Source organism: Pongo abelii, chromosome 3 (assembly GCF_028885655.2).
Source record: "Pongo abelii isolate AG06213 chromosome 3, NHGRI_mPonAbe1-v2.0_pri, whole genome shotgun sequence".
NCBI lineage: Eukaryota > Metazoa > Chordata > Mammalia > Primates > Hominidae > Pongo > Pongo abelii.
Genome location: NC_071988.2, coordinates 96,231,994 through 96,249,128, shown reverse-complemented (window position 1 = coordinate 96,249,128; position 17,135 = coordinate 96,231,994). Strand labels below are relative to the sequence as shown.

Genomic DNA, 17,135 nt, shown 5'->3' with positions numbered 1-17,135 from the left:
ATTCTCATAGATGAAGCATTGAAACTGGCCTATAGGAGACAGACATGAAATCCAGCCTCTCCACCCTTTGGAGGAGAAGCCAGCAGCTAGGTTACACTGGAAACCCTTAGAAGGGGACAGGTAAAGGCCTCAGGTTGTGTTCTCTTGAGTAGAGCTGCTTGATGAACTTGGCTCCTTTCCAGAAATGGATGTTCAGAAGGAGGATGGGACAACCCGTCAGACAGTCCCTGGGCCTAAGGATGTGAGATTAATTGTCATTGAGGATTACTCATCCTATAAAAGTTGTGTATTTCATTTCATTGCTCATCAGCTCCAGAACTTGTTATCAGTGGCTCAGTAAAAGCATCTGCAGCCTGAAATATGTATGAAATGGCTCATGGCACTTCTAAGTTGAAAGTGAATACATTTAAGAAAACCTTGTTCTTTCTCTCCCCCACACTTCCTGGCATGTCTTTTATCAACTCCTCACTGTCTGAAGGATGCATAGGTCTTCTCAGAAGAGCTCAAGCAGAGATAGGAGAGCTGGGGGGAGTTAGTGGGCAGATGGGGGCATGGAATGGTCCATGGCTCTTCAGGCATCAAGCCAAGGGCTGAGAATGGTTCTGAATCCTTTCTCTATTTTCTCCCCCACTTTTTCTTTACCTTTTTGGTAACGGTAGGTGAGGTGGGCTGGAAGGATGGGGGAGGAGAGAGGAAAAAACAATGAAAATAGCAAGGGGAATGTATTTGGAACATTACATGCAATGTGAGCTGGTGTTTCTTTTCAGTGGTAGAAACATTATTCAGTTTAGCAGCTCCCTTTTTCTTTTCTAGTACCCAAGTGTTAGCCATATTCTGAAGGCAGCTTTGAGTCACCCTGCCACATAAAGAACCAGGACGAAATGAAATGTCGACTGAGGACAAGAGGAACATGCAATGATTAGTGGAAGAAGAAAGTTATGAATACCAATATGGTCATATGACTAGGGGTAAAAGGGAGTCTTTAGTAACTATGCATATTCTCTTGCTTGCTTTAATATGTATATGTGTGTGTGTATAAATCAGTTCTTTTTCTGTCCTTTCTTAACCCCCTCTGTCCAATATAAAGTGAGTTAAAGTAACTAACCCTATAATTTGGTATCAAAGGAAGATTGCATCTGAACTGGGAAAGGCATGAACATTCCCAGAGATAAAAGCAACATATGGAATGATGTGTCTTTCTTTTTAGGGAGAAGGTGTGTGCATCCTCACTTGTGTAAGCAACAGTTGCATAATGTTACAGATAACATACTGTTGTTATTGACTTTTTGCCAAGTTCTCATTTGGGGTAACAGAGGTGGCCTGTGATTATTTGCTTATTTTTAGCTCAGCATTATCACCTTTTCTAAGATCTTTGTAATACAGAGGAGAAGCCAGAAATTACATTTCTCAGAATGCTCTTTCCCTTATGGCTCTGGCTAGAGTTTGTCTATGAGAGGTTCTCAGGCAAGATATGGAAGATGGAAAAAAGGCAAAGCCATTCTTCTTCAGAAACAGTTGCCATCAGGTGTGTGGGCAGGTGTGACTTTCCAGTGAGCTCTTGAGAACCATTCACTTCACTGTTGTGGCCTGAGATGGTGGCCATTTTCCAGAAACCCTGGCATTTTAGCAATTATCTACTGGTGGTTTCCCTAACCTTTTCTCCTGCTCTCTCAAAGTCCATATAAGAAACTAAGTTTTATATGAAATCCACAACTTTGTATTAGAACTTTAACATATATTCCAGAAATAAACAGAGCAGTTTTTTGGTTTCTCATGTTGAACCTCTGAATGTCCTGGCACAGTGGCTGGCAGTGAGCATTTGTGTCTCACACTACCTGACAACACTTGGCTTATGACTGATGTGAACTTTTCAACACTCTTCTCAGTGGTGTCTGTTGCAGCAAATTCTGTCCAAATGCCGAGGGAGAAATGGCTAGTGGGAGAACAAGACAGTAGTCTAGACTGTCTCATTACAGCTGCTGTATGGACCTGGTGACAAGGGAAGGGTCAGCCTGGAGTGCCCTGCTGTCGAGTTGGTGGTTGTCAGATGAGTGACTTTGACTGGAAGTGCCATGGTGTAGACAGAGACAAGTCAGAGTCTGCCAGGTCATCAGTTCTGAGGGCGCGACTGTTTTCAAAAGACCCCAAGCCACCATCCTGACAAACATGAATATGTAAAGGCTCAACCACAGAGCTGCCCAGTTGTGGGTGCCCTTAAAACAGGCCCTTTGGGCCACTCTAGAAACCCTTCTTCAGGGAGAAAGCTGCTTCTGCATTGGATGCCCAATTTTGGCTTCAGGTTGTCTCACATGGCTGGGCATGTTTGATGGGCAGCAGCACGTACATGTCAAGAATCTCTGGCATGGACTGAGAATTTGGCTTGGGAGTGGTCCAGAGCATGGACCCTGGAGACCCATGGTCCCCATTTCAATTCTGCCCTGCCGCTGTGTGACCTTGGGCAATTTTCTCCACCTCTTTGGCCCTTAGTTTTCTCTTCTGTACAATGGAGATGTTAATACTATCTATCTCATAGGGATGTTAACCCATGTAAAGTTCTTACAACGGTATCTAGTTCATAGTAAGTGCTATGTGAGAATAAGCTGTCAATATTATTACTACCCTGAGGAAAGACAAGTTGGCCCAGTGATGGAATCTCAGGGTAAGATCAGGGAGAGACTCCGAGGGCAGCATCTCTAGTCTAGGCTGCCATGAATTCACACTTGATTCTTGGGAAGAGCAGGGAGGCTGCAAGTTGAAATTAGGAGAGGTTTTCACCAAAATTCTGTGAGACAATGGGGCTCTGCGCTGGTGTCCTGACAGAACAGGAGGGAAGGCAGTCTCCCCTTTGGCAGAGAACACAGCCACAGATGTGGGAGTCAGCAGAAAGAGACAGTGTCTGGCAGGGGATATGTGCTTTAAGAGCTGACTGGGCTTGCTCTGGACTGCATGCTAGACACCCTTGAGACTGCCTGAAATAGCTGAGAGGGACTTTGCAAGGGGCAGAAGGTCTCATATGAGCAGGAGGTATGAGGGTCTTAAGACCCAGGTTAGATTTACATTGGACACCAGTCCTTTGGGTGGTAAAAGACCAAGGGCTCTGGTGCCAGATGGACATGGTTTGAACCCCACCTCTTCCACTTACTAAACTGTAAATACTTGGAGGACAGGGACTATCTTGTTCATCACAGAGTACATAGAAGGATTCAATATGTGGATGAATAAATTTAATATTCTGGAACTTCAGTTTCCCCATCTGTAAAATGGAGATAATGTAATGACTGCTAAAGCAGATGCAAGGATTACACTAGATAATGCTCACAGACACCCAAGTTCCCTAAAGAATATTATACGTCTGTTTTTGTAGTAATTATTGTATATCTTGCTTAGTATAAAAACTCAGTATATTTCTTGACTCAAACTGATCAATGGTGTTTTGGTGTAGTAAATGTAGTCTACATCTGCCAAAGACTAGGTCCTTTAAAGGAAGGGCTCATGCCTCTTATAGGTTTTTCCCAACATGATCAGTGCTTTTAAAGGTCATTTATGATTCAGTGCTTTCTGACAGAAGTCAAAATATAGTCAGCTATTGGAGAGTGCTATTGAATTTTGGGGGAGTAAAGAATAGGGTTTTTAGTTGCTTTTGTCCCCACGAAATGCTCCTCGAGAAATGACCAAATAATTAATGGAAAGGGCCTGTTTCATGCTCAGTCCTCATTCCCTACCTTGACTCTTCCCAGTCAATCCTCCATGCTATGTCACTGGGAGCCGAGTAACTAAACTTAGAAATCTGACCAAGTAACTAAACCTATTAAACCTGACCTCAAGTTTATATCCGTCATCTAATCAACAAGTTCTAGTTTGCAGGTGATTCATTCCTTTCCTATGGAACAAAATGAATGGGTTTTGCTGCTGCTCTTTTCTTTGGAATCAGAATCATCTTTAGTTTGCTTTTGGGCGTTGAAATTATATTTTGGATGACTGAAATTGCCTGCTATTTAACTGTCAGATAAGGATGAGTATGCTGAATTTAATTTTTAAAGGGGAGTGTAGCAAATGTCAAATGTATTACTAATGCCAATATGCTTTAATATGACTTGATTATGTATTGCTATCAACTCATTGAATCAAAGTGTTTGTTTTTACATCTATTTTCTAAGGTCCAGAGTATATTTGAGAGTAAAATCACTGCTTGAAAAGTTTCTTCATTTCTCTGATGGCCAGTGATGGTGAGCATTTTTTCATGTGTTTTTTGGCTGCATAAATGTCTTCTTTTGAGAAGTGTCTGTTCATGTCCTTCGCCCACTTTTTGATGGGGTTGTTTGTTTTTTTCTTGTAAATTTGTTGGAGTTCATTGTAGATTCTGGATATTAGCCCTTTGTCAGATGAGTAGGTTGCGAAAATGTTCTCCCATTTTGTAGGTTGCCTGTTCACTCTGATGGTAGTTTCCTTTGCTGTGCAGAAGCTCTTTAGTTTAATTAGATCCCATTTGTCAATTTTGGCTTTTGTTGCCATTGCTTTTGGTGTTTTAGACATGAAGTCCTTGCCCATGCCTATGTCCTGAATGGTAATGCCTAGGTTTTCTTCTAGGGTTTTTATGGTTTTAGGTCTTATGTAACTTACCTGCACATTGAGCACATGTACCATAAAACCTAAAGTATAATAATAATAATAATAATAATAATAATAATAATAATAAAAGAAAAAAATAAATAAAAGAAATATACAAAAAAAAAAAAAAGAAAAGTTTCTTCAATTCTTGAAAAGTTTCTTCAATTCTGACATTCTTCAATTCTGTTTCAAGGTCAGAGAGACCTTTCTGCTACGCAGAAAATATTTACTGGTGTGGGATACATTTTCTTTAAGAACAAGTCAAAACTACTTAATATGAGTTGTGTTGAGCATATCAATCAAGTGGTTTGAATAACAAAATATATCAAAATGTGAATCACCCACAGCCAGATGGAAGCTTTTATCAACTTTAATTGATATAATTATAATTGGTATGCAATATGTCTTACAACAAATGTGGATACAATGACATCAAATATCAAAGAATTTTCTCATCTTTCCATCTTTAAATGACTTCAGCTAACTTACTCCGAGAGAAAAATCTGGCATTGATCTCTTGGTTAGCATTATTACCAATATCAACGAGCACTATTAAAATCAAAGTTGAAATGGTACATTCATTTGCCAAAAAAAAAAAAAAAAAGGGTTAAAGGCAAAGAAGGTGAATCAACGTGCAAATTAGCATCTGGCCCAATTGCAAAATTCATTTCCTGGATGTGAGGGATTGAACCATGCACACTTGCAAGCAAGATGAAGGGCAAACAGATGACATCAAATCAAAATTAACCCCACAAAGAATTCAGAAGACCTCAGATGGTAAAGGCCAGAGGTCTACGTCTACTGCTGTTAGTGCTCAGGTATCCATCCTGTTTTCCCTAATCTCCTGATTCTGATCCAAGAGTCTTTGAGACCTATGTCCTAGGCCATCCTTTCATCTAGAAATGGAAACCATGGCTGTGACCCCAGGCATGGTCAACCCTGCAGTGATTCAGCTGCACAAAGGGGTAGTCCAGAGCTTAGATAGCTGTCTGATGTGGCTAGGACACAACTGTCATTTTATGGAATAAGTTAAAACAACACATTAGTATCATAGCAAACAAGAAACTAAGATCACTTATATATCTATGTAATAGTTAAACTGTCTATAAGTATTTTTCTCCAGAAACTGAAAATACCATAGACATAATTTTATTAATCCTCACAACACATCTGTGAGGTAGTATGGGGTGAGGTCAATATGAAAGCATCACCCCCATTTTAGAAATGAAGACACAGACGTGCAGGGAGGGCAGGAGGTTCCATTGGGGCCACAGGAAAAGAAAACAAAGTTGAATCCTGCTCTTTCATCATCTGCAGTCGATGGCCGAGAAGAGGCGGCTTGCCTCCCTCCTGCTTTACATTCTCTCTAAAGTGTTATGACTAGACCTATCCACGGATAGGATGTGGTTGTTTAGACCCACTGGAGCCATTTCCCTTAGGTAGACCTGAACAGGTGCTCTCCCTGAGGTCAAAGACGTCAATTTTCGGCATATATTTCAGATGTGTGTGTGTGTGTGTGTGTGCGTGTGTGTGTGTGTTATAAGTAACATTTGTAGAATATAGTTGCTAAAATCTTTTGGCCAATTCAAAATCAGAAAAGATACATTTGGCAAAATAAGGTTCAACCCTTAAATATTTTATACTCACATAAGATAAGAAGTGTTAGAATTGTTATGAGAAACTGTCACCTTGCTGAATATATCTGCTCTAGGCCCGTATCTCTGTCTTTGCCATGCACATTTGGAAGCCAATAAGAGCAACAGACCCATTATGCACCTTTGAACAATAGCAGCCTTTCGGTAAGAAAAAAAAAATGCCTGCTTGAGTTCACGGTTTATAGAAGGCCATGGTTCTTAGGAAGAGGCTGGTCCCTTGCCCCAGGACTTATGCCAGAGGCAGCATTCAGAAGTGCACCTCTCCAAAGGTGTTTCACGTTGTGTCAAAATGTTTTTGGCCGATGGAGAAAGAAACATATGGAATGTCCTGTTTTTATCTGCTTTTCCTTTGCCAAACTGAAAGCCCTGTGATGGGGGTGGGGAAAGAGAGACAGTTACTCAAGCCAAGCACAGCCAGAAGGGGCGCCCTTGGTCATTTGCTGCCCTTTTTTTCTGAGAAGGTCCACTTTTTTAGTTGTTGTTTTCAATATTCAGAGATATCACGATTCCAGTAAGCCCCCTCCTCATTACCCACTCTGGTTGTAAAATACTTCTGGGGCTTGCTCATTCTCTGTCCGCACTTACTTAGAGAGTTTAGGAATAATTTTTTTCAGAATTACTCCAGTGTGTGGGTTGGCAGGTTGTAGAAAGTGGCACTGCCCCTACTGTCTCTGAGACCAGAGGGATTTTCAGTGCTTTACCGGACCACAGCCAGAGACAGGACGAGCCGGGGTCAAGTTTCTGTAAACTAAACAGTCATGGCAGCAAGGTCCAACTTTGGAAACAAAAGTTCATTTTCAGGTTCTTTATGACACTGCAGGACAATATAACACATTTTGAAGTCGGACTCAATGTTTGTTTTCTACTACATGAAATCAGGACATAAGATGCTGCTTGCTAATATCAGCTGTTACAAGAAGACAGAGTTGTAGCCATGAAATAAAGCTCTCTAGGAAGCACACAGAAATAAAAAGGTCACCATGCATACCAAGAACAACCCATTAGCCAATAAACTAAACACTTTGGAGACAAAAACTTAACACATCATTTCATTTTGTTAAAAATAAAACGTATCACTAATCTGTGAGTGTCTTGTTCTGTCACAGTGGGCATTGTGATAAATCAGGGCTTCTCAATCTCAGCACTACTGATATTTTGGGGTGGATGATTCTTTGCTGTTGTAGGTTGTGCTGTGCATGGTAGAGTGTTTGGCAGCATTCCTGGCCTCTAGTAGCACCCCCAAGTCATGACAATGAAAAGTGTCACCAGACATTTTTGAATGTCCCTAGGGTGGAGGCAGGGGGCAAAATCACCTCCTGGCTGAGAATGATTGCAATACACGGATACCTACAAAGAGGAAAAATTCTTTCTCAAAATTTGTTGTGCAGAATTTTAAGACTATACCCAGGGTTGCTCATTTATTAAAGGGAAGAATTAGTAAGGTAAGTGTGTGGCAAGAATAAATGGATTAATCATAGTCTGTTTCCTATGAAAATGCCTTGTTGAGTAATTGCAGATAGACTAGTGCCTCTTTTTTCTTTTGTTTTGTTTTTAAACAGTTTATAGCCATTATCCAACAGACAGTAAAGCAGTGGACCAGTTGCTGTGTGGGTATAAAGCAAACAGTCTCTGGGCTCTTCCAAGCTGTGGATATCTCTGGCCATTATCGATAGCTGATTCTCACTTGTCTTAATGAAGTACTCAGTGCAGGTTAGCCTCCTCCTCCCCCGTCAGCTTCTCTTCCACTTCCCCACACCGTACATGCCTCTCCCTGTCTCTCTATAACTCAGCTCATCTCATAGCCTTTTTCTTTGGAAATGCAACTCTGCTGATCACTTGTGGGCTGGGATCCCAGCTGCCTTTTGAACAGAGCAGACATCCTTTACAGAGACAGGTGGCCTGGAGGGGAGAACAGGTAGGGGCACACTGAGATCCCACAGCAACCTGAGAGATTCTGCCCCGTGACCTGCTGGCCTCCTCCAGGACACTTCCTATTTTCATCTTTCATTAATTAGGCAGCTAAGAAGCTGCTTTCCAGCTTGTAGAGCCAAGCAGGCAGCATCCTGTCAGAAACAACCAGATAAACAGAGATTAAAAAGGAATCTGAGAAAACCCTGCTCTCTCCCATGCAGGGTGAAATCCTCGTAGAGCTCATTTCCTTTCCCCTCATTAATACTTAATGTAATTTCCTAAATAGAAGTTTAAGAAATAACACAAATGAAATGTTCCCCTGAAAGTAACCCCTGACAAAACAACCCAAATCCTCCTCCTCGGTCCTTCTCAAAGTGGGTCCTGCAGTGGGGAGAGAAGCCTTCACCATGGTGGTCTGGCTTGGCTGGTGCAAGGCTGGCCCACTTCAGCTGCAAATCAGCCTCCACTCACCTTTAAAGAATGGTTCTTTTTGTACCAGAAAGGGGAAGTTGTAGCAGCCAGAGGAGAGGGAGGAAAACAAAAACAACCATACCAACAAAACAGGGCTTAAGATTGTCGTTCAATGCGCATCAGGTACTTATTAATTCTACTGGATAAGCACTTATAAATAAAGAACAGTTAATCCTCATCCCAGGCCATATTCCGTTGTTAGGAGTCATCGTACAGAGGGTTGTTGTAGTTTCCCCAGGACCCGTAGTCATGGTCGTCCAAAAGCCTTCCATAGGAGGAATGCCTGGTGGAGAAACAGAAGAGGGTTATGATTACTTGGAAAAGTTGCCCATCTGAGGACAGCGTAATGCCCTGCACTGAACTGGGGATGCTTATGGGGCCAGGGAGAGGGAAAGGTGTGATGCTGTCACTAGGACAACAGACCCACCCACTGTGGAGGCTCCGGTCTACCAAACACCCTGTCAGTGACAACTCTTCCTGCTAGGATCCTGACTGGCATGTTTTGTTGGGATCATCAGAGTCCTTGTTGTCTTCTGGATCCCAAGTGCTGGGGAAGGAACAAGAGGCCCCATTTCCATAGTAATTTAATAAGAAGAGATGGGAAAGGGAAGCTTGCATTCCTAACATTCGGACTTAGGTTCTGGGCTTAATTTTCCCTGAAATAATGGTGACACGACCACAACCACTGTTGCTATCACCACCTCTCCTGACATTTATATTGTCTTATAATTTATAAAGTGCTTCTATATTTAGTTTTTACTTGACCCTCAAAATAAGGCCATGGGGCAGGTATAGTTTATACTTATTTCTCTGACAAGGAAAATGGGGCTCAGAGATGTTAATTGAAGTGCCCAAAGTCATCCAACTGAGCTGTCAGCCAAATCCCCATCTCCATTATCTAAATCCAGCACTTAGAGCACAAGTTCTCAGAGTCTCATTAGCACCTTAGTTGAATGGCAATATGGGTTAAGCAGAATTTGGTGGATAATTAATTGTGAGACCCTCTTGCATAATTAATAATATATCTATAAGAAATGAAATCAGATTGTTATCACTCCTCTGTTCAAAACCTTTGAATGGAACCTCATCTCAGAGTAAAAGCCAAATCATTAAAATGCCTTGCAAAGCCCTATGGCGTCTTGCCCCAGCTACTTTTCTAAGCATACCAGCCCCTATTATAGGACTCTTGCTCCCTCTGCTATAACCATACTAGTCTCCTTCTCTTCACTCTCATGCCTGACACACCTTTGCCTCAGGGCCTTTGCACTGACTGTTTCCTTGGCTTGGAACAATTGTCCTCCAGGTCTCCACACAGCTCATTCTCTCATTTCCTTCAAGTCTTCGCTCAAGTGTCACCCTCTAAGTGAGGCCTTCCTTAACAACTTGATATGGTTTCGGCTGTGTCCCCACCCAAATCTCATCTTGAATTGCAACTCCCACAGTTCCCACATGTTGTGGGAGGAACCCTGTGGGAGGTGATCAAATTATGGGGGCGGGTCTTTCCTGTGCTGTTCTCATGATAGTGAATGAGTCTCATGAGATCCGATGGTTCTATAAGGGGGAGTTTCCCTGAACAAGCTTTCTTTTTTATTGCCTGCTGCCATCCACATAAGATGTGACTTGTGCCTCCTTGCCTTCTGCCATGATTTTGAGGCTTCCCCAGCCACATGGAACTGTAAATCCAATTAAACCTCTTTCTTTTGTAAATTGCTCAGTCTCGGGTATGTTTATCAGAAGTGTGAAAATGGACTAAAGCACAATTCAATTTAAGTTTTCAACCCCCACTCCAGACTCCCAGCTTAATATTTCTCATAGTATTCCTCACCTTCTAACATACTATATAATTTACTTGTTATTGCTTCTCTTCCAGAACTAGACTGTAACCTCCATGCAGGTATGGATTATTTGCCTGCTGTGTTTATTCTTAGCTCTAACTCCAGCACCCAGAAGAATATCTGACACACAGTAAGTCCTCAATACGTGTTTATGAAAGAAACAGTGATTGGAAAAACTAAATCCAGAGATCCCCCCAAAACTGATCTGTTCATAAGACGGGAGCTTCCTGGAAAGGAATATGGTCATTTTAAGACTAAAAATAATGGCAGGATTAGAAGAGCATCACAAAATGAGCATTTGTTACCTCTAAGGCTCACGCTAGCATATGAATTATTATACCTTGCCACTGGAAATCATGTATGCTAGATACAGTACAAAAAATGACCACTCCCACTAATTTTTATCTCAGCTAGATGTGAAAATTAAACAAAATGAAAACATGATTCGAAGGTGCAAAAAGCATTTGATATACTTATATCTGTTGCTAAAATAATTGCTATTGCAATTTTGAAGCTTATTTACAACTGCCAGGTATTTGCAAAAAGACAATTTTTTTTCTTTTTTTTTTTTTTGCAAAGAACTAGACCTTTGCTGTGCTGGTTTCAAACTCTTAGCCTTCAAAATTCTGATTTATGTCCTGAAGGCTGATTCAGCTGACCTAATCTATGTACTGAAAACCTGAAGATCTTCCACAATTTGCTTTCCCTAAAGGCTCACATTTATTTCTGTGGGTATGGGAATGAAAGAGACCATAAATAGAAACCCAGAAACACCACTGCTTCTTTGATCTATAGAAATAAGGGAGGTAGTTTTGGTAAACAAAGGTCATGGGCTGTCTATGGCCAACACTCTCCCCAAATGTGAAATTTCCAGTTCCAATCAAATCCTTTAACAGGATGGTTGAGAAATGGAAGCTGTAGAATGAACAAGTTAAAACCCGGTAACTAAAGCCCTGGAGCTCTGCCTAAATTTCAGCATAACTTACTGCTACAAGCCTGGCAAAATATACTCAATAAACATGCTCCTTTATTGATAGGGTACTCCTGCTTCACCTTGTATGGTAATTGAACTTCTCACAGAATTTTTATCTCTATCATATATTTTTATTCCCATAAAATGTGAGTTTGGTCAATAAATGTATGTCCTTGAATAAGTTTTTAACCCCCTGTTTCTTCATCTATAAAATGGAGAAACTTTAAAAAAAATTGCTTTATGGTTGTTAGGAGGATTAAATAAGGTAATGAATATAAAAGGCCTGCCACATAGTAAATGTGCAATGAATGTTGGCCAATATTGTTTTTAAATTTTTAATATAATAAATCTTATACAAGCACATGGTGAATCTGCCAAATAGTAAAAAATGTCATTGAATGAAAAGTGAACCTCCTCCCACTAGGAACTCTTGAAACTATACCCCAGGCATGGTTATAAAACCAGTTTCTTATGTGATTGTTATTGTATTTGAATTTTTAAAGTTTATTAGTATGTTGGAATGGGGGTTAGAGGATTGAAAATCTTCTGGCTGTCAGGTTTACTGGCTATGGTTATTTTAGGCAAGACTATTTGGTTAATGCTATATCTGAATCTCCTATATTGTAAGACACACCTCCTATACAAACACTAGTAAAATAAAGGAAAAAGACTGGCCTTTACTTTCTGTTTTTTTTTTTCCTTCCCATTAAAGAAACAGTGAGTTGAGTAAAATGCTGATAAGTGAGGAAAGATATACAAGAGTTATGGATGAACCAAAATTGGGAATGTACTGAACCCATAGGGCTTATTTACCACATTAACGAGCTTAAACAGGAAAAATTGGGTGTACTGGGATTCCAGCCAGGTTTGGACAAATTGGATAGTATTGTAGTAAGAGTAAGACAAACACATTTTTTGTACGTGTGATAAGAGGACAATAATTAGTGAGCATGTTAAACTTTCTCTCTAGGTCAGAACCTCTTAAATCATGGCACATTTTGGATGGAAACGGGGAGGTTTTCAGATTGGTATTTGCATAGTGTATGAGGTTAAAAAAAAAAAGACAATCAGAAACCAAAAAACAAAGCAACTCCCATTCCCAAGATAAGTAAAGTGGGACCCAAGGAATTTAGGCGACTTTGTCAATGTTATTTAACGGTAGTGCTGCTAATGAAACCAAGGTCTCTTTGCTTGCTTTATAAGGCAATATTGCTTCATCTAATTTCAACCTGAACAGCAATCTGGATGAATGATGTCATTGTGAGGTCAAAGCAATTTTATTTACTAAAAGTCTTAATAAAGACTGGCACTGATTCAATATAGCCATGTTTTCTCTTTGCTGTGTCTTGGCTCCGCTTAGATGGTAAACTTCTTGAGGGCAGACTATGTTCTACTTTTCTTCTAACTACCTGAAACACCTAATATGTTGCTGTTGATATAATGGTCATTTTATAAATATTTGATGATAACTGCTTATATCCAGCAGCATAAATAGTGTATATGGAGGGTCTATGGGGTTTGGCTAATACTAGCTAGGATTAATATGGCCCATGGAAATTCACTGTATAGTATAATTGGAAAAATGAAAACATCCCATAAGGAATATTGATGGTCAAAGTCACTGTTTTGACTTTAAACATAGGAAGGGAAAAGAGAATTATGGCTGGACTAGCATGCGATGATGTGGCTTTAAGGCCCTTAGCACAGTGCTCACAGCCCCTGTTAATCAATGGCACTGTGCTTATTGTCATTGTGATTCTACTGTATCATATGGTGCAGTAAGCAAATTAAAACCCGAGGGGGGAAAATGAAGAACGATTTCTTTTAAACTCTTCCCTCATTGCTCTCTTTCTCTAGTGGCTTTTCCCTAATAGAAAGCAGCACTCCCTACTCCCTGCCCCTACTTGGTGACCACTTATTGGTGACAAATGGTAAATGATGTGGTGACATTTGTGGCTTGAGGTATTCTCCAACACTGCAAAATGGTACCTATTTAAAGATAACTGTAGCATCAATACTTAATGAAACTCTATTGTCTTTGAAAATGAGTGAAGTGTCCCTTTTCTTGTGTTGAAACAAAACATATTTTAGGAAACACCTTGTCCTTTACAAGGGTCAGCCCCAGTTCTCCACAAGTCTCCACCTTTATTTATGACTATGCCCCACAAAGCCCTCTCCTCTTCAGACAAGCAAGTCTTGCCATTCAATCATTAGTGCTTACCATGTGCTAAGGATATGAAGAAATATGGAAGGATACAAAGATGATTAAGACATGGCTTAGTGCTGGAAAAATGCAGCTGAACTTTCAGTTCATTAGCCATGAGTAATTAAGCCTTAGACTCTTGTCGTCCATTAACAAAACTGTTTGATGCAGCTGTCACTGTCTCCTTTTTATTGTTTCCATTGTTTCTTCTTTTTTTCTGATTATCATTTCTTGCCTGGCTTCTTTAAGTATTCATTGAAAACTTACCATCTATCAGGCCCTACTCTAGCACCTGGTTGATACCTTAATAAACTGAACAGATCAAAATCCCTGTCCTTAGGGAGCTTACATTCTACATGGGGAGACACAATAAATAATATACAAATAATAACATGGTGAATGTTATTAAGTCCATGGAGAAAACAAATAGAAGAAGTGGGTGGTCAGGAGTTCCCAATAGGAGGTGGGGACTGTAATTCTGAATACGGTTATCAGGAAGGTCTCACTAAGACATCATTTGAGCAGACACATAGAGGAGATGAGGGATGAGGCATGTGGATGACCGAGGGATACCATGTAGACAGAGGGAGCAGCAAGTACAGAGGCCCTGAGGCAAAAGCAAACAATAATCCTTGTGGTAGCTACTGAGTCATAATTTTAAAAAAATAAACTTTGTATGTTGGAATGATTTTAGATTTAGAGAAAAGTTGCAAAGATAGTACAAAGATTTCCCATATACTCTTCATCCAGCTTCTACTAATGTTGATACATAATTGTGGTACATTTGTCAAAACTAAGAAATTAATATTGTGAGCCACAATTTTGGGGCTAAGAAAACTGAAATCATTACAATTTATTTTATTCACCCAAAGTTACAACAGCAAGTTAGTGGCAGAGTGAGTATCACAACTCAGGAATCCTATCAGTTCCATCTTTCTAACAAAAATCTCACTGATGGGACTATTTCCAAATATTTATTTTTAAAATCCTTTTTTCTAGACTCTGGGTTTCTTTTAAAAAGCTGTTACTTTCAAGCATATCTTGAAATAATTACCTTTGCTTTGAAGGGGCAGGTCGTATTTGTTTATTTAAAAAATTATCTGCCAGATGGCATACTATTGGCAGACGATCATCACAGAAAAAGTCTACACATTGGCACATCTGTTTATTTGTAAACTAGTTCAGTGTCACGAGGTAGCTAGTAAAATTCTGTGTAGTTTAACAGATTCCCATGGCTTCCCCTTCCCCAAACCCTGGTTCTTCTAGATTGGGAGTAAACAAATGTTATTGCTGCACCCCCAAACTTTCCTATTCAGAACCATGAACTCATCCAATAAATGTTCATTAAGCAACTACTATATGTCAGGTACTGCCAGGGACTTGATATTGTTTTAGTGGAGGAAACTGGTAGAGAATGCACTGATTTCAGTACAGGGAAGCACATGGTATGAGGGAAGCATGCACAGCAAGGAACTCAGTATGGAAAGGTGGATGAAGGCTTCCCAAAGGAGGTCTCTCTTGAGCTGGACAACTTGAAATTAGCCAGATTGAGAAAGGGGTGAACCAAACACCTCTCACAGAGGGATCAGCATGTTCAAAATTACAAAGGCAATATATCTGAAACAGGGCAATCTATCTGAAATATGAAACAACAGGGCAATCTATCTGGGAAACTCTACAGCAGAGAGTGTGTTTGGAGTGTTAGAAATGGGTAAAACAGGGCTACTGGAGTGTTAAAAGTGGGTAAAACAGGGCTACTCAAAGTGTGATCCTTGGACCAGCAGCACTGGCATCATCTTTGAGCTAGTTAGAAATGTAAATGCAAGGGCCCCACCTGGACCTACTGAATCTGAATCTATGGGGATGAGACCCAGGAAACCGTTTTTTGTTTTTTTTTTTCTCGCTGTGTCACGCAGGCTGGAGTGCAGTGGTATGATTTCGGCTCACTGCAAGCTCCACATCCCGGGTTCATGCCATTCTCCTGCCTCAGCCTCCCGAGTAGCTGGGACTACAGGTGCCCGCCACCACGGCCGGCTAATTTTTTTTGTATTTTTAGTAGAGACAGGGTTTCACCGTGTTAGCCAGGATGGTCTCGATCTCCTGACCTCGTGATCCGCCTGCCTCAGCCTCCCAAAGTGCTGGGATTACAGGCGTGAGCCACCGCACCCAGCCAGAAACTGTGTTTTTAATAAACTCTTCCATTGATTCTTATGCACATTAAAGTTTAAGAACCACTGAGGGAGAAAATTGAGTAAACAAGACCTACAGAACTCCAAAAGGTGACCTGAAAAAGTCAACTGTGTATAACAAATTCTAGAAGATCTTGGCCTTTATGGCTGGCTGGGCCTACTCTAACAACGAGAAGGAATCCAATTGTACAACATGCAATCACTAGAAGACACAAGGCAAAATAGGTGACTTCTAACAAGACATCTTAAAAGACAGGTCCTGTTGTGTCTATAAATCAAGATTGCATTTATTTTTGTGAAGAGAACACCCCATGTAGTCTGTCTGGGTCACCAGCACACCTAATTACAGCAACATCCACATCACCGGTCTTAGCAGATACGGTCTCCCGTGCAGGGAGATTATGTCTTGGCTGAACAGTTTTGAGCCAACTTAAACAAATCAAAATGGACTTATCTCATTCTTCAATCATCATTAATTAAAGATACTTCTGCAAAAGGCAGACAGGGCCTTTGCTTTCTTTTGAAGTTGCAAACAAGCCCTGGCATAAAGACTTCTCAGAGATAGTTTCCATTTATAAATGTGTAACATGGATGCAACTTCACAGGCGTTTCAGAATAGCACTAACGAAACTGCCAAACTGGAACATGGAAGACCGCCATATCAATATTCAATTAGGAAATGAGCTGCTGTGCCATCTTCCTCCTCCTTCTCTCCCCTCTCCTTTGAATCCCTACGCCTACTGAATGGAAATGGTAAGATGGAGACTGTGCTCCCAACCTCACAGCCTATGTGTTGGTGGTTACCAGTTTACTGAGTCCCTATTTGCTAAGCACTGTTCTAACAACTACAGCAGTAACAGTAATTGCCCTTCCATCATCCTCACCTCGTACCAGGCACTGAATGTTTATATGTATCATGATTTAATCTTTGTAACAATCTTGAGTTAGGTACTATTATTATTATAGTCTCATTTTACATGAAGAAACTGAGCACAGAATGATTAAGAAACTTGCCCCAGGCTGGGCGCGATGGCCCACGCCTGTAATCCCAGCACTTTGGAAGGCCAAGGTGGGCAGATCACCAGGTCAGAAGAGCGAGACCATCCTGGTCAACATGGTGAAACCCTGTCTCTACTAAAAATACAAAAATTAGCCGGGTGTGGTGGCGTGTGCCTGTAGTCCCAGCTACTCAGGAGGCTGAGGCAGGAGAACTGCTTGAACCCGGGAGGTGGAGATTGCAGTGAGCCGAGATCACGCCACTGCACTCCAGCCCGGGCGACAGAGCGAGGC

At 40.9% G+C, this 17,135-nt stretch overlaps 1 protein-coding gene across 2 annotated transcripts in view; it reads right to left on the bottom strand.

Moving 5' to 3' along the window:
- Positions 1 to 4,962: 4,962 nt before the first annotated feature.
- The window catches only part of PARM1 (prostate androgen-regulated mucin-like protein 1), a 119,180-nt gene continuing 107,007 nt past the window's right edge, over positions 4,963 to 17,135 (bottom strand). For both annotated transcript variants that reach the window (NM_001133922.1, XM_054553369.1), the window contains 1 exon segment: positions 4,963 to 8,928. In NM_001133922.1, coding sequence (NP_001127394.1) covers positions 8,844 to 8,928 — 85 coding nt within the window. In that variant the 3' untranslated portion in view covers positions 4,963 to 8,843.